This window comes from Echinococcus granulosus, assembly GCF_000524195.1.
Source record: "Echinococcus granulosus chromosome Unknown EG_S00004, whole genome shotgun sequence".
NCBI classification, from domain to species: domain Eukaryota; kingdom Metazoa; phylum Platyhelminthes; class Cestoda; order Cyclophyllidea; family Taeniidae; genus Echinococcus; species Echinococcus granulosus.
Window position 1 is genome coordinate 2,582,108 of NW_020170384.1, and position 23,409 is coordinate 2,605,516.

Genomic DNA, 23,409 nt, shown 5'->3' on the forward strand with positions numbered 1-23,409 from the left:
GTTTATCTGGATTAATTTCCTCGTTCACTTTGCACTCGGGGCTTTCAGTAGAGCCTTTGGCTTGTGATGTTACTTCCTATGGACATATTCCCTCAATCATCGTATTTAAATACCCAAGCCTACTCCTTGCCGGCATCCCCACTTTATACTTCATCCAACCCGTTTCTTTCATTTAGCGCCAAAATTGCAGAGTTGCAGTTTCAGTTGGATACCGCCGAGGCGAAAGTGGAGGCACAACGCCTAGAACTGTTAGAACAGGCGAAGATTGTTCAACTCACCGCCCAACCGCCTAATTCTCAAACGTCACAGGAGCATCTCTGCTCTCGTTGCGGTCGATGTCTTAGTAACGGCGGTAGTGGTGGTAGCGGTGACTTTGGCGACAATGTCACATCACTCAGAGGAGTACGTTCAATTCAGATTTCTCCTTCAATGTCTTCTATTGCTAGTAGATGGCAGTAAAGGTGGATTAAGACTAGATAGACTTATCATCCCTTCGTCCGAGAGACTGCGGTGAACTGGAATCGTTCTTGAACTTGGGCATTTTTCCCTCATACTTTGTCTCTTGGTCCGTTTTGGACAAAGTGGGCAACTAAACCAAATTATGCCCCTTGCATAATCCCCCATTGCTGGCGCTTGTTAATGGAGGCGCCTTAAGGCTAAACGGGTTTATCGAAGAGACCATGAGAGAATGGAATTATTAAGGAGAAGGCAGCGGTACTGAAGCGGGATGGTTTTTTAGCTAAGGATTTCCTCTCGGGCATCGCATCTAAACTCTTGTATGATGAATGAGAAAACTTCACCCTCAAATCAATCGCAAAAGCTGAACCGCCATTTGTCATGTGACACTCGAAGAGAAATGTGAAAATGTCTAAACATAAAGCCCAACCCATGGGATTAATGCAATCTACTTTGGTACCATTTTTAAACTCGTTGAATAGGCATTCTCAGACGGACCAATTTGAGACTAAACAACCTCTTCATCCTTTTTTTGATTTTGTCGTGTTGGAACGAGAAGCAACGGAATTGCTAGTTGATTAATCCTGCAGTAATCAAAAGTTGTTTCATATGATCGAGGATTCGCACTGATTGACGCTGTCATCCTAGAAGGCTGAAAACGCCTATAAAAACTCAAAACAACTGTCTTATCCTTGCAATCCTTCCTCCTTCCCAACAGCACCACACACGACCCCTGGAAGAGGCTCTCTTTGGAGACGATAAGATGGTCTCAGTGGATATTCAGGAGGCAGAAAGACAGACCTCAGAAATGAGAAAGACAGTTCAGAGTCTTCGATCCCAGTTGGTCAATGAAAGACGCAATCTCGAGTACACAAAGAGCCTACTGGTGGACAGTGAGGCGACGGTTGAACGTCTCAGTGCCCAGGCCACGGTACGTCTTGCTTGCTTGGACAGAAGACAGCTTTTGTTGTGGCATTTCTTCCATTTTTTCCTCATTTTCTCTTACTCCATATTGCTTGATTTCCCATCCAATCACAAACTCGTCCAGTCATGTGATTTAAAACGTCTTTCTTTTGGAAAATCGAATTGCGTGGACTGTTCCTTCGAAAAATCGAGGTTATTTTCTTTAGGTACTAATATTCGAACCAAAGGGAGTTGTGCTCATTTTATTTTTTAGTTTATTTTCAATTACGACCAAAAAGGAAACTGTAGTCATTAATGGTAGGATGCTAATTCTTCGTCATAATTTGTTCAACACTTCTTCCCAACTGTTGTAACGAATGAGAGGTTGTGCCAGTAAAGGCGTTACCTATTTAAAACCGGGAAAGTAGGTCCAAATGATGCATGCGAACTTCACATCAAAAGAATGTTTTGGGAACGAATTTGTTAACCTGCATGCTTATGAGGCGCGAGCATTGCTACCTCTAAAATGATATTTCGGATACTAATGTGGCGTCCCTCCTGGTGTCAAGCTTCTTAACCATCTTGTCTGCTTTGTCTTGAATTTATCAGCAGTGTTGGAACGGTGGTAAACATTAAACTTGCTCCTAACTCAGGTCAACTATGAAACTGTCATATCAGCTTCATTATCATCCATCTCGATCCTAGTTGCGCCATCTCGCAAACTTGTTTGGAATCAAAGCTAGAATTATCTGCCGAAATCGAGTCCTTCCATTCATCCATCAGTATACCGCCAGTTTTGGTGCCACCTGTAAATGTTTCAGGCGAACCATTCAATTCTGGTGCTGAGTAATTCAGAAAGGGTGATGCCTGCTTTCAGAAAGGCCCTCTACTCTTGATCGGGAAGGATTGCGCGACATTGTTGATTGAAAAGATTCGAGGCTACTATGGTAAAAGCATTTTTTAACGTTGATTCGGCAAATTTTCTTCTCATCATGAATTTAATATCCTCACTGTAGTGAGCCGACGCGGGCCCAGTCATCCACAGTAGATGCCCATCTTCAACGATTTTCTAACTATGGTAAATTCGAGTCACACTTTCCTTTCATCTTCAGATTCTTAAAGCAGAAATTCGTCGCCACGAGCGCAATGCAGAGCGCGAGCGCCATCTAGGCGACCACAACACCAACAGTGACGATACTTCAAACAGCCTAGACGCTGCGCCGGCCGGTGAGACACGTACGGAGTATCTGAAGAATGTGTTGCTTCGCTTTCTCTGCGCTGACCCGTCTCTTGGCGGTGGTGGTGCCAGTGGAGCGTCGGAGCGCAATGCTCTTGTCCCGGTTCTTGCCACGCTGTTGGCACTCAGCCCGACGGAGCGCGCTGCACTGCAACAGGTGGCGGAGACGGGCCTACTTCGTGCCTCCACAGTTACTGCTGAAGATGGAGCTAGTGGAGAGGAGGGCTCCTCCTGGAGTAGTTTTTTACCTTCTTGGCTTGGTGGTTGAGTATAACTGTATATTTTGCATCCACACTTGTCTTTCTTAAGAGCCTACACACCCACCTCGGCATATGTACTTGTTTCTCATTTTCCCCTTTTATTTCGGTCTTTCGATCAAAAGAGTATGTAATTCAGATGTTTTTGCGTGAAGTCTTGTTTTTTGAGTAAAGTTTTATGCTGCCTTTGATTGGACCTGTATTTTACCAAGGCAGATTTACCACAGGCATGGTTTATGAAATGAGATTTGAACTTGATACTTCTACGACCCCTGGTTCTCTCTCTCATGGCCTTTTTTACCCTACAAAACCTTAATTTTTGGGGAAAGTTTCAAAAGGATTGGTATTATAAGGTATGCATTTGTTTATTTCTTGTAACTGGCGTGGAGGACTTTACTTATCTTGCCTGACCCGGTATCTGATCCTACACTGAAGGATCATGTCAGTTAATTCTATAAGCTACGGTCTGTTGCCTTGTCTTTGATAATTTCGTTATGTATTTGGCAGACTGGGGAAAGGGAAAAGCGATGTACCGACTGCGTCAGTTTTTAACCATTTCGGTGGAAACTCATGCCAACTGTTAGCAATAGTTTGTGATTGCTGCTGAACTAACGCTTTGGTGGTACCGTAGCTCTGCTTTGAATCTATTCGAAGGTCTGCCAAGAAGGCGAGAAGTGTCGAATGTCTAATAAGTGGTGAGGCGATTTTCGGCAAGCGTGTAATTCTATTTCCGATTTTATTGCGACGAATCGTGTCCAGTCCAAATCAAGAATTGCCATTTGTTAGTATTCTGCCATGGCAGTACTACATGTAGTGGTAAGTCTCAAATAAGTCCCCTTGGAAGAACTAATGACTGGGCCATAGGTCGTAAGTGTCCCGCTCTGAATATTGTGAACCAAGGTGGTGATGGGCAGTGATGGTGAGTGCATGCATGTTAGGTGTGGGGCCTCATTCTTTTTAATTGTGTACTTTTATGATGTTCCGCCTTTTCTTATTGATGACCAATTCTGAGCACATTATCAGGGTGGAATTTCTTGTTATCACTCAAATTTTGGAGGATGTTTAGTCTCCCCAAATCAGTTAACCCATTTCCCTTTTCAGGGTTTCTGCCACTCGTTTCAAGGTTCTAAATGGACTGAAACGGCTTCATGCAATGTTTGTTCATCATTCATCCTCATTTTTGACGTTGCTCACCTTTCACTATGGAGAGACTCGAGGTGTTGGAGACAATGCAACAGAAGTCCGTGTAGCTGAGCCCTGCGATATCTATGATATGGTACTTAAATCTGATTAAGTAGGCAGCGCTGTTTTGGACTTTAAAGCTCCGGTTGAAGGTTAAAAGGGTTAATGCTTGAGCCTGAACGTCTATCGATGAGAACATCGCAAAAGTAGCTTGAGTAGTAGAAATCCTCTACAACTTTATCACCGCAATGCCAGAAGGTTGTGCAGTCGACTGGGCAGACGAGCAAGCATTGACTGAGAGAAGCAGAGGGGTCACTAAAAGCTCAGCTGCGGCATATCCGTCTCCAAAAGTTGTGGAATTCTTCATACCGGACTCGACATCACAAGCATATGCCATATATTCTTTACCTGTTCACGATGGTTGAAGCTAAAGCTTAAACACAGATTATTGGATTTTTTACAGTTTTAGGCAGCAATTGGATTATTAAAAAGTACTAATTTCAAAATAGGTGCACTTATTTAGATCTGGGCGATATTTTTAGGAACAGAATATGTTCCCCCACTCCATAGTTAGGCGATATCGTGAATTCAAATGTGCGCTAGATGTGCAGCGCCCCAAGACTTCTATGAAGAGGAAAAAAATGTTTGTTAAGTCAAAATGAAGAGTTAAGCAAGCAGTCAAATTAACACAGACCGACACGTTTTAAAGTTCCCCGGTGGTTTGAACTACTCGTTGACTGGTCGAGCTGGGTAGCCAATCGATAAACCATGCTTGTCTGCTCATCGATTTCCCCTCTCATTGTCAGCTAAAAGCATGCGCGCGCTGGTCCTCGCAGTGGGTGTTGTGCTTCTTCACCTCTGCCGTTGTGACGATCAAGTTGTGGAGGAGTTCGACTGCTCCAGCTACTTTTCCAGGGTCCTCACCAATAGAAAGTTGGACTCTATCATCAAAGAGGTATGTTTTGCTGCTCTCCCACTCTTTCATCTCACTCTTAAAATTTGAAAAAAGGACAACGGCGTCTTCATCGCTTTCTTTTGTTTTAGAGCACAAAGAAATTCTGTCCCAAAGGCATGCGCTACCGTATGACTGGATTTGAGTAAACTAGTTTTATACATTATTTATCTTCCTAATGTGAAATCCGCTTTGCCTATTATATAACTAGTTGGGTTTTGGGTGTGAAAATTATAGTTCGATCCCCCTACTTCATCTAACTTTCTTTTTCTAAATTTCCTTTATTTTTGAGTTGCTTAGTAATGAGTTAAATTGGGGCTTTTTGCGACTGAAGTTGATGTTGGTGTTACCTGACAGATGGAATGGAACAACGTGTAAGGTAGAATTCACTTTGGACTCCAATGTGAATATTATGCAAAGGGACAAAGTCTGCTACGACAGTTTTGTCTACATCCGGAAGAACGCGCTGACCAAGGCCTGGGGCACGCCTTGGGGTGAGTTTGTAGCCGGATACACGGCTTATTGGGGCGAAAGGGCTTCTTCTAAAGCTCTTTCTGCTGACAAGTGAGCTGCTGCTTTATGCCATACTAACAGGTAAAATTGTTTCCGACTCGTTGCTATGGCTACTACGAAACAGTTTGCAAGGTAGGGACCAGGGCAAAAAGGACAGTTTGGGTAAAAGTTTGTGGGTTCCGAGTGGATTAGTCTGCAAACATTTTTGAAGATGTTGAGGTGTGGTTCTCATTCACCGGTGGATTAGCCGGTCTGTATTTCCTAAGGACCTACGATTTCTCCAACTTGAAAGGATGTTCATTAACTTTCGAATTTTGCAAGTTTTATTGAAACACACTACTTACTTGATACATGGATTCATCATAAACATTATTGAAATGCACCCTTTTGTTTAAAAATTCCTATCCTTCTTGATTTACCCTTTATGTTGGAATGAACTTAAACTGCGTCCTATTGAGGAGGCAGCCGATTTGAGTAGTCGCTGTACACCTTCGTGGAGTTTGATTGGGCTTGTCTCTTCAGCATCTCAGGCAGCATTTCTAAAGGCGGTTTGCTCGAATTTCAGCCAATTTTGAAATTGAATTTGGTCAAGGAAACTCATAAATGCCTAATCCTAAGTCTGATGATTATAGGCATGCATAGACAAGTTTGGTACTTGAATCCACCAACGGTACTAGTGTGCTTTTTTGCTTTTCATAAATGCTTCTCCATCTTCGTTAGTAGCTCTGATCATTAGAATTGTATTCTGGTGTATAAACGCCACCATCAAAAGAAGAACGAATAAGTTTACTACCAACAGTAAGTAAGACATATTCCGAGTGGCTTTATTCCTTAATGCCTTGAGAAGTAATTCTAAAGACGTTTAAGTTAGGTGATCAGACGGAGAGCTCAAAGGGAGTAAACGAAAAGTCCGTGTTAACCTATAAATAGAGTAAGTAACTGGAGAAAACCTACCAGTTTACATCTTTCACGCATTGAAGTAAAGCGAGACTCCAACTAAAACAGCCTGACTGCAGATCCCGCTTTCATTTCCCACCTGTCTTGTGGTCGACGGCCCAATAACAACGCCAAACCAGAATACAGACGAGGAGAGGGGAGGAGGAGGCAAGTTGAGGCATCACGTTTTCCCGCGGCTACGTCTTGTCTTACGGGCTGAGGTCCTGCGTCGTATTATCTCGTAAGACCAGGACATCCTTTTTACTAAGCGCATGGCGATAACTGCTGACACGTTCGTTACAAAAAGACATAAAAGCCTTTTCTTGACACGAGCTAGGTGGTCGGTCAGGATACAATCCTTTTCCAAAGGTTACTATATATGGGTGGGATCCATTTGGTTGGTAGCTTCCACTAACACTTACCCTTACACAAGTTAATGCAGGTGTGAACCACTTTTTTCAGCATCACTCACCTTAAACATGGCTGGAAAGTGTACTTGAAATGCTAACCTTAAATTACCTCAATAAGTGGTAATGCAATTCTTTCGCCTCGGCTTAATGCAGCCAAATTGAGTGGTTTACCACAAGAACGAAGTCAATTTGAAAAATTACTTTTGGGTGCTGCATTTTACCGCAGGACCTTCTTAATGTGTTTGAAGCTCTTATGGATTTGGGAATGAGTTGATCGGACTTGAATACTTTACGAACTGAGCTTCAAATTCATCAGCTTCAGCTTATTTTATCCGCATTAAAGTTAGAAATAAGAGGACAACAGTAGGCAAAGCAACAGTGACTATTGTTTCATTTTGCTGAGGCAGCTTCGTGTCTATAAACAATCGCGATGGGCTGCTTTGAGAATAACACAAACATTCTAGAATTACAGTTGGTTATTTCCGATGTTTTTAACGTTCTCTACTGAATTGCTTTAGTAAATATAACCATTTCTCCTTCCTACTGTTTACCTAGTATTAAGGCATGCAATAATTTCGCGGTTCGAAATTTCACCAATCCAAATCTCTTTGGAGTCTATTCCAGGTTTTGACTTGACTCTTGCATCCCCCCTGATTGCAGCACACACCACAAATTCTCGTTGATAGCTTTGGGAATTAGTGATGAGGGAGTTCACCACCTGGTGTCTTTATTGCCTTTTAGGTCATTTCAGACTTTTCCCGAGGGAATGGCGCTTAATGAAAATATGGAGAAAAGTTTTATAACATTAATTGTTTTCTAACACTCCAACTCTCACTTACGATTGGTTTTACAGCTGCATCCACCTCCAATTTTTTCAACTTTCTTATTGTTCGACAAAATTCCTCACCTCTGGTGGTGCTATTTGTTACTCCAAAGCACTGATCATTATTGTTGTATTCGGATCCATGAGAACCACCTGTAGGAGTAGGAGGAAGATAATGAAGTGGATGCGTGGCGCTTTGATAAGATCCCCGATTTCGAGAGTCGCTTCAAAAACGGTTTAACCAAGATCTTAGAGAGTTTTGAATAAACCAAGTCTTGAGCACATTTCTCAATTCTTGGTACTTTAGCATACAGCAAAAGGCGATCATCCTGTGTCTCTTGCTGGGCTCATTATTCAAAACACTTACCATGAGGGTACCAGGATATAGTTATCCACGACTTCAGTATTGAAGCGCAATGGAGATGGGAGATTGAGTCAAAACACTTTAGCCATAACCCTTTGCAACTGAATCGCTATGGAAGCCATCATTCTCACTTTTTCAGGCTGCAAGGAGGCGTTTGTGAAAACCCAAATCGCACCCTATTATAGCATCAAGAGGCAGGTTCCGTCGATCCAGACGATAGAGGACAGTGCTACGGTCTCTGCCGCCTGCAAGTACCCTCTCCTCAGTCCGGATCAGAAGTTTGAGGTCAAGTGGTGAGTCCCTCTAGTGCCAGTCTACCTCAGTGGTAACGATAGGTAGGTCATCCGATAAACTCCCGAAGCCTTGAATACTTTTTAAGTCAGATAACAACTGTCGGACAGCAAAATTTCCATTCATCAGGACCATATTTTGCTCTTCTTGGTTCAATATTTGACTTGATTTTTTGCCAGATTAGACAGACCAATTAACAAAATAAGTTAGATTTTTAACCAGAAAAGGACTGTTTTGAAAAGAAATTTAATTCTAGAAGAAGATGAGGGTCAGCAATGTCTCCAAAGCATAACCCCACACTAACGAAATGGTCCATGCCTAAGGGTAACCAATCCAGCTTCCAAATTATTTAATCGCCCTAACAGCGATTGTGCTCACGAGATGCAGCGTCTCAAAGCGGCATTATTCCATCAAATTTTTCTCATCGTCGTATAGTTGGGCGTTCAACATGGTGTTACCTCTCATTTATGCTAGCTAATTCTCCCTCACCACTTTGAATTGGTTTAAAATTTGTGGCGTCTTTGGCTTGTCGTATCAATTATAATTCATTTCTTTCCTTGGACCGGTAGAACATGAAATTCTTTTTTTATTGCAAATGAACCTATTTCACATTTCTTTTTGCTTCGGCGCCAGTATAATGAACAGGTACGGTGGTTATGAGTGGAGAGAAAATGAACGATCGGGCTGCTACATGAAAGGCTTCGAAGCCGTCGATGAGGAAGCCTTTATGAAGACCATCACACAACTTGAAGGTAAGGCGGTTAGTTCTCTCTGATGTGTTTGTCCGGTTATCCACTCCAGGGATGCATTACCTAATTTCTGGCTAAAAAGTTCGTCCAGGAAAGGAGCAAGGCTCTCCAGTCAGTACCGCTTTGGGTAAATGGGGGATGAAGCACTTTCCGGTGGTGATTGGAGTGTTCAGGAATTGCCAGCTAGTGGTAAGGTTGTTTGTGTAACAAGCGCTGCAACGCAAAGGTCATTTCTTATCACAAGTCAGTCAGCAAACAATCCTTTTCTAATCGTGCATTTTTATGATATAGAGTAAATAATTGACAGTCACTGAAGCTTGATAATGCGCGGTAACTTCATAACTTCTACCACGACTGTCCCCTTGCCAATTGTTTCCTCACTGCCCGCGAGAACCAGAGCTGAAAGGCATTTTTGAGCCGTTATACGCAAACCTTTCGTTATAACGCATTAAGCTCGACGTAGCATCTTTGAATATTTTACCAACGACTTCGGATTGTACCATTGTTGGGTAGTACACTCTGCTACTGCATACTACATTTTCTTCAAACCCTGCAAGAAGCTTCTTCAGCTTTGAAACCAAGTCAAGCTTGAACTGTGATGCAGGTATACTCGAATCGCATCCGTCGGGTTCAACCAAAATGTAATGGTAATATTTTCATCTGCATAATGGGCTAATTTGTCAAAAGCTTTCAATCGGCAAAAAGATTGCCCTACATCGAGAATGCCTAATACAAGCTTTGCTCTTCCTCAGTGATGTGACATCCATGAAAAATTCCTTTATATGGAGGTAGTTTAAGCATACTTATTCGTTTAATCCATTTGTGTTTGCAATTAAATCCAATTTTCATTCTAATTTTCTTTGTCGCTGAAAAGGCTAAAAAAGTGCTTAGAACAACTTCCAGTTTATCATTATCTACCATAGACTCAAGTCTGATTTTCTGTCCCAGCGGTACTTCTCAACCCGTGGACTATCATTACCTCGTGTGCTTTCATTGGGCACACTTTATCAATCAAAAAATTTTTGTACACTTTTCGAGCACGGGATAATTTAAAAGTATTCGACTTCAGCTTAAAATAATCATTTACCTTTCTAGGAAGTGTCTCCAGGTTTCAGCAAATGTCACTCATCCTTGCCGCTAACCCACGTATCAGCTGAGGTGGGCGCACCACTTACCACCACCCACATGTCCTTGGCTCAGGTCTTCCCTTTGTTTGATTAGTTGCCCAGATTTCCAGTCTACTTCCAAGAAGACGCTTTATCTGTTAACCATCTGAACTATCCTCTTATGCTCTAAAGTGGCAGGATTGTGAAATTCATCTCTTATGTCGCGTACTTACCCTATAAAAGGATTAAAAACTGAGATGAATTTACTGTAGTAGAATCTTTAAGGACCTGTCACTTCAACAATCGCGAATACCGATTCTCACGCATGAAATGCTTTGAATAAATCCCAACTTTGTTACCAAGTGACCCGTTGGTGATGACAGGTTGGTGGCGAACAGCTTCTGGAAATCAAGATCAACTTAAAATAGTCGAGGAATGTAAAAAAACTTAGTGTCGTTTTGATTAATATCCGTAGAAAAGTACAGAGGTACAGGTAATCTATTGCTCCTTGATTACACCCTTTGGCAATGTTTTAGGGACGGTCTTCGCACCCGAAAGGAACACCACCTTTTATCGCAATTACATCATAAAACTACTTTTAAAAGGCTAAAAGAACAAATGTAGCTATATAAAACTTGGATTTAAAGTAGTGTCGATATTATAGCATCCTTACAGTGACAGCAAGGGATAGTTGACAGCGTTCTTGAGGTCAATTTAACAATGTAGCTCTCACAAACCTACTGACCGTATTTCAATAGGGGATTGATTTATCGACAAATATAAGAAAATATTTACAGAAAAATGTTCTGAACAAAATTTGAAGTCAGTTTGATTCGAAACTGCAATTCCCGAGATCCCAATAGGTGCACTTTTAAAGCCCTTAAAGTATGTATTCGTTTATTTCACCAGTTTCGTTCATACTCATACTTTACCCTCAGGTTGCCGTTATTCATCTCGAATTCCGCTTTGGCCCTTCAAGTGCTTGATCCACTTGTGATATTCACAATCAAATTACCTTTGAGCCGAAACTCTAGCTAGGAACCATACACCTTAATGTTAATTTTTCGAGCCGATGGAAATCGCCTCAAATTAACACCGCGTAAATCGCGCATGAGGCCATTAAGTTCATCAGTGTGACAAACTGTGAACCACCGGACACCGGGTCGATTTGAGGCCAAGGGCTAGATCATTGAAAACTGCCAATCTAAAAGCCGCTAATAAGACGTTTGTCCACTGTTTAGGTCCAGTGAAGTGTTCAGTGCTCTACTTGATGGTTTTCGGAGGACTGAAGAGCCTGATAATGGAGGTAAAGGACACCCACCGCTTCATCATTCAATCACACTGGACGTTGGATATTTGGTCGAAACACTGCCTCCAAATGGATCCCATTTTCAATCAACTCTTCTTGACCGGTTTCCTCAGGCTAGCTGAACTCACATTGAATGCGGTTGTTAAAAAGGCCCACACGGATGTTGTCAGTGGCACAAAGTGCGTCATAAACGGGAACATGGAAAAAAAATAATTTATGGTCTCAATTAGAGTAAAGCCAAGGTTCCTTTGACGTTTTTAATGTATATTATCCAGTATTAGAATATGGGAAATCATAGTTTACGTAGGTTCTGTTTGCTACTTTGAAAGAAAGACAAATGTTGAATAAACAAATCATTCTATTACTCACTAAGGTTCTACAAACTCATATACAAACTGACTGAAATCATCAATGCCCACGTAGTCAACAAAACTGCGGCTGCGTTCTACTCTCTCTCCACCAACCTGATCTCTGTCTACCGTTATCCTCGCCGCATGGCTCCCACCGCAAATGTGAGTTTAAGCTGGATGCTGTAACTCCTCGAGTCGCAACAGAACACTAGTGTAGTCTATTATATTTGACCACGCATGGTGGAGTGTCACTGCCACCAACACTGTGGCTAGAAAGTGGGTACCCAAATATCCAGTTAAATGGATGCTATTTTGCTGCAGAGCGTAGATAAAACCTCCTTCTATGTGGAAGAAATGAGGAACCCTGTACCGCTAGATGTGACTTGTTATGCGATAGCAAAACACCAGGCCTACGTTCAAATCATCAGTCTCCGTCCTATTTCCCACCTCTGTTATGTCGGCAGCTTTGGTCTGACCTCTATGGTGAGTTTGTATTGGAACGCAAGACATTTACTACTCTGCCCTTTTATAGTCAGACTTTAGAAAGGATTTCGTCATAAAGCTGATTTACCGGGTTGCCGAGAACAAGTTAGGGCGGAATCTGGAGTGCTCTTCTGTCATAATGGGTGATAGGAATGAAATTGAGTACAACAGACAGGCCTGCGAGACGGCAGTGATTGAGAAAGAAGTCCACTGTCAGTGCAGGGACCATGGATTCGTTTTCGTCACACAGGTGACTGAAACCTCGGACAACCTTAAAACGAGCGTACCGGCAAACATTCGTTTCAATCCGATTCTCCTGCTCATATTCATTTTTAATCGCATCCTTGCTCTGGCGGGAGTCATCGGACTGATCATTATTGCAGTGTAAGTAGTATTATGTGTTTTCGCCTACTGTGTTGGTTTTGGGGACTGTGAGGACAAGCAGTCGATTTTCGTGGAAAGGTCATTGAAACTGTATGCAACCAATGCGTACGAAAATGACCTCTGTATTCCCAAAATTTGAACTTTCGGGCTTGTAGCAGTGTTTTCCTTTAACCTAGCAACTGGTAAAACTCAAACGTAGTCACCTAAACTGACAAGTGATGCATCTAAAATCTGTAGAATGTAGTTCTGTGACCTCTAAACGGTGGCAGCTCAAAGGAGCGCAGAGGAACATGCTACTTACAAATATAAGTAGAGGGCTATTAGTATGGTCTGAGGGTCATGCTGCGGAGTAGAAGTGCAACCCGCAGTGACTGAAGCACTCGTGTAGTTATACACAGTTAAACAACGTGTCAGACTACTGCAATTGACCTAGACTAGACCACTATGAATGTGATAAAGTGGGCACTTCCGGTAGGCGTCAATGAAACCCGTACCGATCTAAAAGTGGTTACAAGATCCATCTTAGTAGTATATTAATTTTTCTCATAAATCATACCGGCTTCTTCAGATTTAAGTGAGTTTACAGATGACTTCAGTAACAAAAGTTTCGGTGTTAAAAGTAATAAAAAGAAAATGCGGTTGGATACATCTGAAGTTTTGCAGTTGCAATAGTTCTTGCCCTTTTTAGCTCAGGTAGCTAAATTCTAGATTAAAAAGCGATTCTTTTGGAATTAAATTTTTTTCGTATTCGAGGAATTAACTTATATCATCTCTCCAAATGAAAGTGAACTTGTCTGCTAAGCCCCCAAGAAGCTAATGCTTTGTCTTCTAGGCTTTTATTGCATATAAATTTCATCAAGAAAAGGAAAACATAAAGAAGGTTTCCACATGCGCTTAATTGATTCTTTTTACCACCAATTGCTGCAACCATCTATTAAGGTGCTCGATTTTGAAGATCATTTGGCAACCTCTCTAAGCTCTTATTGGCCGTAGAACTACCAAAAATTAAGTCACTACTTTGTAGGTAAAAAGGCAATCAGAAAACTTGTTTGGGACCCTGAGAGGTGGTCCCTTATCTCCTCAACGATCGGTATCTGGAAGTAGAAATGACAAGTAGTTTTCTACCGTGAAGAAATTATCACTAGGACTGGAAGGTTTTTTTCAAAACTTGTTTTTTGGCTTGAGTTGTGTGATGATTAAGTATTCAACACCTTCCTTTGATTCTGAGCTGATCATTTCTTTTGGCGAATTTCAGATCCAAATTTCTCTCCCTGGTGTATAATTACCACCAAAACAGGTAGGCAAGTTGTCCTCTTTGCCCAACTCATTTTGCATAACACCTTTAGTTCAATCTTTTCGTCTTAAGGTTTTATCCGGATTTTCGGAATTTTGGAATTGTGCATCTACTGATCAACCTCATGTTCATTGACGCCCTGTCAACTTGCCTTGACCAGTGTCTAAATGCGCATTCCTGTCTGGTAAGCGCCATCACACAAACTGTCTTTTTATGAAAATGGGTAGATGGATAGGGTCTACCCGTACTGTACCAGCACTTGTTTTAACCACTTCCAAAGTCACGTGGGAATTCAATATCTGAGTAGTTGCCTTGGGCAAAAAGAGATTTTAGTAGTAGGGAAGGACAAGGCACTCTTAGCGTACGGAAGAGCTAACAGCTGACAACCCACAGACGTGAGTGGATACATATGCAGCATATAGAACTTTGATTATACCATTTTTGCTTCCCTTGGCCTTCCAAATCCTTTTGGCACCTCAGCAGTCATACATCTGTACACTCTTGTGTCCCATAGCATCTTTAGGAGCAACTCAGTGGAATTAAACTGTCGCCCGAACGGAGAGGGAAGAGCTAAACACGGGGCTTCCTCGTTCCCGTTTTTCTTCTGACCAGAGATGTGATGGAGACAATGTAAATGACTATCCGTTCAGATCAACTTAGTTGTAATAGTGTATTTCACCTCTTGGGGCACTTAAAAACACGAAAGGTACAGAATGTAACAATGATATCCTCACTGAGATACTTCCTCACTTGGTCGATAGTCAATTCAGAGAAAAACATTCGTGACTCGATAAAGAACGAGGATTGAGGTGACGTCCAAATCCCACGTGGTTGTGATGCTCTATCTATGCAATCTCTCCATGTGTACCACTGTGTGATGGCGTTGTGATGAGCACTTCGGGTCCTGATATGGCTCGCTGCATTGTCTCGATTTCCCTTGCAGAAACCTGTAGAATGCATGCACAGCCTTGTGCCAGCTTGTTAGTACTGTGTTATATATGTCATTCCTTGCTAATTTAGAGGTGTTTTAAACTTCCGCAGCATAATATGGCAAACATGATGAATGTGGATTGTACCAGTTTAGTACACAATTCCAGGGGTTTAACAGATGTTTGTAAAATTTGTTGAATGCCAAATTCAGAATGTGCGCCAGTCAGAAATGCCCTTCTGAAATGGTTTTAGAGAATCATTTGATTCTGGTAATAAAATCGGGTTAAGAAAGACCAACCGTATTTCTCCAAGCGGTGATTGTCACCCTTCTCTTGGTGTTTACACCATCATTAGGCTATCGCATGAGAAATGAAAGCAAGATGTAAAGGGAAGGGCCATGCTTCTCGGAGCAAGGACTCCCATGAAGGTGGAATCCACGGACAAAAATTATTTTATGGAGCAAAAGATCCGATGGAAACCTCACATTTGCTTAGTTAAATATACTCCTGTCTTCATTCATAAGAATTGGCGGAAATGCACAGCACTTTTGGTATTCATGTATTCGAATTGGTGAACATCCCTTCCACGATCAACACTTCCTACCCTTCATTGACCTCTCGAGGAACTACGTCAATTTTGGCCTCTAATTGTTTTCAGTCAAAGGGGCCCATCCTCTTGGCATGGAACTACATGCAGACAATTATTTCAATCCCCTATGGGTTAGCAATTGTCCTCACAGGCAAGACTAACCGACTAGGCCGCATGCTCTGGAATTTGACCATAATTTGTGCCAGTAAGTGATTCCTCCCTTCTTACTTAAGCAAGTTATTTACTCTTAACCCCTTAAGTGACCCTCTTTAATTCTTTCTTCTTCTTCTTCTCCCAGTCGTCTGTATCACGATACAAGCGGTCCTGCAATACTACGGTCATCTTTTCCTTAACTATGTGTAAGTCTCGTTACCATAACCATCGAACAGTGTATTATTCTGCTAATAGGCGTATTGCCAGAATTATAAGATCTGCCAATCAGCCAGTGGAGGGATTGGGAATAGGGAACGAGTAGAGATAAAAACAAGGTAGAATAATTGGACAGGTTGTCGTTCTCCTTCACTGGTTATCGCGAACCATGAAAGGGCCAGGAGACCAAACATTTTGTGAGGCTCTATGCAGCGTCTTGCAATTTATAGAAACTTTCCTTTGGTGATGTGCTCTTCACTGTGCTTTGTGCAGTCCTCGTGACGTTTTGAACCCTCATGCCATGATATTTCGTTGAACTGGCCTAGTCAATGTGAATCGAACTTTAACTCGTTTTCAAATCTGTGTACCATTTGTGACATCTGACAGCGGATGACAGACAGTAATATTTGAAGGCTCTTCTAGCATTATGGAATTGTTCCTGTGAAAAACGTTTGCTTCTGAGTGATTGACCAACCACCTGGCTCCTGATCAGAAATGACTTTTGTGCATTTTGGTAATGAACGTATCAGTAGGTATCGCCACACGCTCGGTAAAAAGGAAGTCCCAGTCTTACAGGCTAATACGACGCAGGACCTCACGGCTGTGTGACAAAGCGTAGTCGCATAGCCATGCAAACGCGTACCCTTGTAGTCATGAGAAAACACAATGTCTCGCTTACATTCTGGCTGGGCGTTGATATTGGGCCATCAATCACATCGTTGCCCAGGAAGTGGAGTAGACAGGTGGGAAATAAAGTTAGGATTCGCAGCCAGCCTGTCATGCTTGAAGTTTCGTTTTACTTCAATGTGATTACGCGAATTTCGGCCATTACTTTAAAGACGATTATGTTTAACAGAAGCAAGGCGGTCCCAATAGCTTTTGACGCAAGATGAGGGCAGAACACGTGAACAGGAGGTTAGCAACTCAAGCGTGGGACTGTGTCTACTTTATTTGTCGTGTTGGTCCTGTTTAACAAGGCGAGCAGCCACCTTTACGTGGAAGCAGAATCGCCGAAGCGAGTGCTCCCTAGTACGGTGACCCAATAAGGTCAACAATTGGGAAATAGGGGCAAACTCCAAAAGGAGGAAAAGAAAGATGGACAAAACAACACACATTCAAGCAAAAGTTATTTTTAAAATACATAATCTTATAGATGCTCTTAATACAGTAATCACCAATAGATCTACATAATTCTTTCTCCATTATGAAGAAGAGCTTGTCTTTCCCAGCGTACTACAATATCTTCCAGTGATTAGCCATCGTGATACGTTCTATTGCCGAATTTCGCTGCAGAAGCGCCTTTGAAAAAACTCAGTTTGCGTAGTAGGCAAACCTAAATTGCATTCATCAGGTTCTTTCGGCTGACACGTCATTGCATGAGGGTTAAAGTCAGACTAGTTGGTCTTTGTCGGCATGCATTATAAAGGGGAGATATGCGTTCTTCCATCAATCTCGTGATCTCTCCACTGAAACCTTGTTAAAAATTTATGCCAATTGTAGCAGCTCATTGCGAGGAGACATTGCGAGAACCCTCCAAACTGTATGAATACCTAATAATATGCTAAGTGAAGACTTTTAAATCCAACGAAGTTCCTAATTTGCTTAGTACTGGTAAGGGCTGGCCGATATGACAGTACGAGACTGTTGAACTTCAGTCACTTTTGGTAGGGCTATTTCCCAAGATACAAAATTCTTTCTTATTGTGCACAATGTGGAGTGCCTCTAGAGAGCCAGCTCCTGTACTCATTCTTCATTTCCACCTTTTCGCCATTTGAATACTCCTCGACCACCTATCTGGAGGGACACACTTCGCAAGGTGAAAATGCCTCAGACCTTCAAAGAGGGCTCCTGCCTCCAATTCACGTGTAAATATTACGACCAGTTCTGTTGGGAGAGATTCTAGCCAGTTCAGCTTCAATCGCATTTATTGTTGGCTGCTATGCACAATTCGATAGTCGGACGTCTGGCAAACTTTAACACGGCTTCAGTAACTTTCCCTTCACGAGGCTCTCTACAGTGTAGCATTTAGTTGACGGGATAGCGATTGGTGTTAGCTGTGAGTGGGCTTGCGATCGCCGCCGTTATTGTAGCTCTCGAGCCATCCCAGCAAATGTTAGGGTACCAACTGGTCCGGGATAGGTGTTCTTCTGAATAATCATAGTTCCTGGGGAAATTGAACCATCAACGTAGAAGCTGAAGCGCAGGAGACCAAGAAGGCCCGATTAACTACAGAGACGATGAAAATAAAATTATTTGCCAAGGTGTGATGGAATTGCCATCCTTATATAATTGCAGTAAAATCCAAAATGACAGGTTGTCGTGCCTTTCAGCTGCATGCCCCTGGACCCGGTCTACTTCATAATCATCGTCAAGATAGTGGTGGTCTTGGTTAACGTCTCCATCTTCACCCACTACGCACGCATGCGAATTCACCGCTACCTTGACGAGTGGATTGGTTGCATGATCTACACTCTGGCTGACATTATGGACGTTATTTTTGGTGTCATCATGATGACAAACTATCGAGCTGACACGAGCCAGGTGCAAGCTACCTTCTTCCTTCGGCACATGGTCAACCGCTCTGTCATGGTACGTTTCCATTGGCTCCTCCGACGATGTACTATTTATGCTCCTGGGCCATGGGATTGCAGAGTGAGAGGTGAAGTCTGCGAAGAGTGACTCATCTAATTCGCACTTCCTGACATTTGCCCATTTCAAACGCCGAACGTCAGCTACCTAGAGAGCTGTTGCACGAGCCTTGAAGCGGCTTCAGGACAAATATACAGGAGAGCTTGGGACACCGGTAGAATGGGTGACACTGTGGAGATCCTCACTACTAGCGTATAGGCTGAATCATGGTCTGAAAAGAGCTCTGTGCCAAATAGCAAATGACTTCATTAATTTTGGTACTTTGATGCTCACATCCCGTTTTAGTGGCATCATTTTTGCCACCAACATCGTCATCTACACTACTTCCACCTGAATCAACCTTAGTCGCCTCTTTTGACACTGTTTGTATGAGTCTTCACTTTACAAAAGACTCAGCCAGCAAGATGATTTTTTACTCATTTTGCCTTTGAAAGTCCACAGTGGTTTGTTCTACCAGTTTCTGCCTGGTTGTGTAGAACTCACTGGTCATTTTTTTCATTTTGATTTACTTCTTTTAAAGTGTGTACTTATACACCAGAGCACATTCATTAAATGCTCTTGGAGCTTTAAACGCTGATTCGGGAGTAGCATTTTTAATAATGTTTTCGAAGCAACAAAAGATCCAAAATAGTTCGAAAATGCAAAACTTTGGAGCCTTTATAAAAATGCTTTTCACCAAACAAAGTTCTTAACTTAATAACTACTTATCATGTCACAGTAGCGCGTACGAAACTTCGGAACAAATCAGGGGTAGACCTATCTGTTGCACAAATGCTTTTCAGTGATTATCCCACCTCTTATTTTGTGCTAATTAGATGATCTCCTACAAATCTGCATTTTTAGGGAATATGCATTGGAATTTTAGCCTCATGTTTAGAGAGGCGGCCTAATAAGCTTAATATGCACTCGGCCTACCTGGCAAGGCGAATAGTTCCGTTCTTTTACTTGTAGACCCTAGTCTCAACAATATACCAGGTCTTTTTCAAGATTTCTCTGATGAAGTTCTACTACCGTATCTACCTCATCATCGTTCGACATGCCAACTTGAGGGATATTGTTGGATACGAGAACCGTTATCGCATCTTTCAAATAATAAACACCTTCTCTGAGTTCGACGGAACCAAGGTTAGCCAATTCTATCGGTTTGAGTGGAATTGTTGCCTCTACGTGAAGTTAGTAAGGCCATTTGCTCAAAAGCCAATGTTGAGACGCGTTGTAACTTTTGCGGACAATTCATGTTGGCAACCAATCTGACATACAATTTTGCCCGGTCATGAAAGACGTCTGAAAGGTTTCTCCACTCTCTCCTAAACAGCGACAGTGAGAGGAGAATTGACCGGTTGCGTTATGTGTTACCTACTTGACAAAACCGACTGCTCATCCTCTGGCCTAGCTAGAGCTGCTAACTGATAACAAGAAGGAATTGCCATAATTGATAACGCGAATAACTAGGGTATTTGCAACGACTTACCATTTCTCACCGCAAGCTAAAAGCACAAAGTTACTTGCCAGAATAGAGGTGCATGCACACATAAGAGCCAACCGAATTAAGTCCTTCTGTCACTTAGACTAAGCATGGCGACCAAGCCGAGTTGGACCTATTCCCCTCCTCACTATAAGTTGATTTCCTCTCTACTTTTAAAGCAGGCCTTACCGACCCTCTCATCCACTACGAGATTAACAGGCGCAACTGAAATGAGCTCGTCGTCAGGGCCTTCAGGATCCACTGGAAGCAGCTACGACGGCTCGTCTGGGTAAAGAACACCACAACGCGAGTCAACACTCGCAACGTCGTCATTCCCAAACTTATCGAGTCTGCGAACCGCCTAGACCCATGATGAAATGTGAGCCAAATAGCATGTACCTTAAATACAAGCACTTAAATCGTTTTACCAATTCCAAGGATAACTATTAAATCATGAAGAAGTCCCAAAAGGCCATAAGAGACATAGGATTAAACTTTTTAATACACATTTTCAGAGATGGCATGTCCTTGAAGGTAGTGGTATCAAAACACATCGAATGCTTGTTAGTGGCCAATATATACGGATGACGGAAGCCTAATTACAGAAAAATGGGTAGGGCGAAACCGTCTTAAATGCTTAAAATAAGGGCAAAGTGGCAGAAGGTACGGAGGGAAAGAGCTACGTTCTGGCTGGAGATGATTGGGAATCCGGAGTGTGCCAGGTTAACCGCTCTTCGTAGAACTTGATAACCGCCTGAGGACACTTGACATTGGCCTCCTTGGCCGGAACAAGATCTGCAATATCGATCCCTTGCCTGTGGGGAAAAGACAGACGTGCAGCACTACTACTCATGAATTTAAGTAGGTTGAGGAATCTCCAAAGCCTCACCATTTAATGAGAAACATAAGCTCCCCCGAGGACTCTGTAGCACCAATAATGCGTTCCACCTTGAGATTGCGTTCAAAACCACGAACCTTCCCGCCTACCGAGGGTAGTTCTGACAGTACTTGACGCTATCAAAGACAAAATCTAGTAAGCCACCATGGGAGGATGAGAACTAGCCCGACCGGGGAAGGCTTACCTTAGCCGGAGAACTCCCTTCTCCCTCCTCTTCATCCTCACCCTCCTCCTCCTCCTCCTCGTGCTCATCACCAGTTTTGTTCGCATCTGACTCCTGTGAAGTGGGATTCCGTCGTTTTCTGCCACGCTTCTTCGGAGCTGTGTCGCCAGTTTTGGAAGAGTCCTGTTCTGAGGGTGGCAAGGAATCGTGTTTCGGGATCTCCGCATCTCTGACACTACCATTGTCACTGGAAGCAATGCTCGACGGTCTTCCAGCGGGACGTGGTTTGGCAAGCTTCTTGGCATTGTCCTCAAACTGTTTGATCAGGTCTGGGCAGTCAAGATTCTCCTCAGGCTCCCAAGTGTTCTCAGAGTCAGGATATCCCTTCCATTTAAGAAAATACTCTTTCTTTCCATTGCGGATTCGAACTCGAAGAACTTTTTCAACTGTGAATTCGTCGGGATTTTCTTCGAAGTCAGACATCGTCTAGAATATACACGGCTTAGCTCAATGAATACGAAGCATTAGGGAAAAAAATTGGATTCGAGCTACTTAAGAATCATGCGGATGAGTTGAGCAACTAAGTAACAAGCATGGGAGCAGGCACATAATTTATCGTACGGCAGAAGCTCCAATGTCTTTCCAAGAAATGAAGCCGAACAACGCATTTAGTTGACAAAATAAGAGAGGGTGCTCAATCCCAAAAAGAGAGTTCAGTCATTACGTTGCATATAATTTGAAATACACGCTAATTTTACATACTAGAATATGAAGTAAAACGACTGACAAGGGAACACACAAATCCAGAACTCCACCACCTTGTGGAAGTACATAAATGTGAAAAGAAAGTCTATAAACGCAAAACTAAGTATGTAACAGCAAACGCAATAATCCAGATAGATAAGTAGCTTGACACATCCAGGAGAAGCGAAAGTCAAACGCACACCGCGCTCTATTTCAAAAGGCAACCCTGGTACGGTGAATCAAACAAACAAATTATACTAGCTTCTAACGTGTAGAGAATTATGCTTTGCTAAGTATCAGAGCTCTCCAAAAATTTGTTAGTCTGCCTTCTTTAGCTTATTCGTAGGATACAAGAATATAACAATAAAGTGAGCCAAGCCGAAAAGTAAAAACATACTGCGTTTAAATGGAGTGACTTTAACCCATCATTTCCGCAGATTGTCACTGTTTACACATTAGTTCATTTTCTAAAGTCCATAAAATTTTGCCAACTCTTATTTGTCGCATATGATCTGCATGTATTGATTCTTCTTTGAACACGCTGAACATGCATTAATTGCACAGAAGCACACTTCTTTCCATACTGAAGGGCCTCAAGACTTCCTTTAAGACTAAAGAAGGCACAATACTTGGGCAGAACGTATATATTCACAGTGCAGACGGTACTAAGGCTACTGGCATGGCCCGAAAACCGGCCCACCCCACGTGATTCAATGGTCAAGTCCAAAGCCGCCCTTCACAAAAACCGAGGGTTGGGCACCCACCGCATTACAGCATATCCCAACTAACACCCCTTCGAACGGCAAATCTTGCTAACGATTGAGCGCAGAGCACGCTCGCGTTCTCCCCCGGCTAAATGCTTAAATCCACATCGCGATTAAACACGCCGGCTTCGCTTTGCAGCCAACTTTTAGCGGATGCAATGCGCCCAAGCTTGTCAGCAAAGCACGGTCGGAGGGATGAAAGTCGACTACCCACCGCCGACTTCGCTGCTGACTGCCCTGTCAACGGCCGTCCACGGTTGGCGGACAGACCAAGGTCAAAGAATATGCCCCCGAAATGTCTTGATGACCATTCCGGGCCGAACGCGTTGCACCCGGCCTGCGCACAATGCGCGGAGCCCTTTTATTGGCTGGCGTGGCATATTTCTTTAAACGTAATGGCGGTTTGCAGTTGCTTAAAATAATGAATAAGTTTTAGGTTACCTGAACCTTACTAAATTAAAAAAAGTGTCCCTCATTAAGCATGCGTATTTGATTTCTTTTGTAATTATATTAATAAAGGACTGTTGCATAAAAAATATAGTACGAACTTCTTTAATTAGAATTTAACAATTAAGTAGCATATTTTTTATTTTTCTGTTTTAACTCTAAGTCAAACATCTTATTCCCGACTAAGACTAGAATGTGTAATTTATGCTTAGGCTATAAATTCATGGCTTTATAAACCCATCTGAATATTGACCATTAGCATGGTTAACCGTAGCATGTAAAGCCATGAACGCGTCGTGCCAACACACCGTTAACTGGATAGACTGCACAGTCGTTTGCCATCTGCCCTTGTACTTTGCTAAAGTGGGTGACTGACTTCCCCCATGTGATCAT

General features: G+C 42.5%; 3 protein-coding genes across 3 annotated transcripts; 2 read left to right on the forward strand and 1 right to left on the reverse strand. All coding sequences in view use genetic code 11, as the record gives it.

Moving 5' to 3' along the window:
* Window positions 1-1,219: 1,219 nt before the first annotated feature.
* EGR_01237 (GRIP and coiled-coil domain-containing protein) lies at window positions 1,220-2,864 on the forward strand (the record flags this gene model as incomplete). Its single annotated transcript, XM_024490486.1, has 2 exons — window positions 1,220-1,387; window positions 2,472-2,864. The coding sequence occupies 2 exons, from the start codon at window positions 1,220-1,222 to the stop codon at window positions 2,862-2,864; spliced, it is 561 nt and encodes a 186-aa protein (XP_024355305.1).
* A 2,535-nt stretch (window positions 2,865-5,399) lies between these two features.
* On the forward strand, window positions 5,400-20,293 carry EGR_01238 (hypothetical protein; the record flags this gene model as incomplete). Its single annotated transcript, XM_024490487.1, has 10 exons — window positions 5,400-5,481; window positions 8,173-8,326; window positions 8,958-9,076; window positions 11,421-11,667; window positions 11,862-12,000; window positions 12,160-12,321; window positions 12,371-12,705; window positions 18,217-18,475; window positions 19,487-19,660; window positions 20,180-20,293. The coding sequence occupies 10 exons, from the start codon at window positions 5,400-5,402 to the stop codon at window positions 20,291-20,293; spliced, it is 1,785 nt and encodes a 594-aa protein (XP_024355306.1).
* A 386-nt stretch (window positions 20,294-20,679) lies between these two features.
* Window positions 20,680-21,544, reverse strand: EGR_01239 (Chromobox protein; the record flags this gene model as incomplete). Its single annotated transcript, XM_024490488.1, has 3 exons — window positions 20,680-20,815; window positions 20,890-21,014; window positions 21,083-21,544. The coding sequence occupies 3 exons, from the start codon at window positions 21,542-21,544 to the stop codon at window positions 20,680-20,682; spliced, it is 723 nt and encodes a 240-aa protein (XP_024355307.1).
* Between the last annotated feature and the right edge of the window lie 1,865 nt (window positions 21,545-23,409).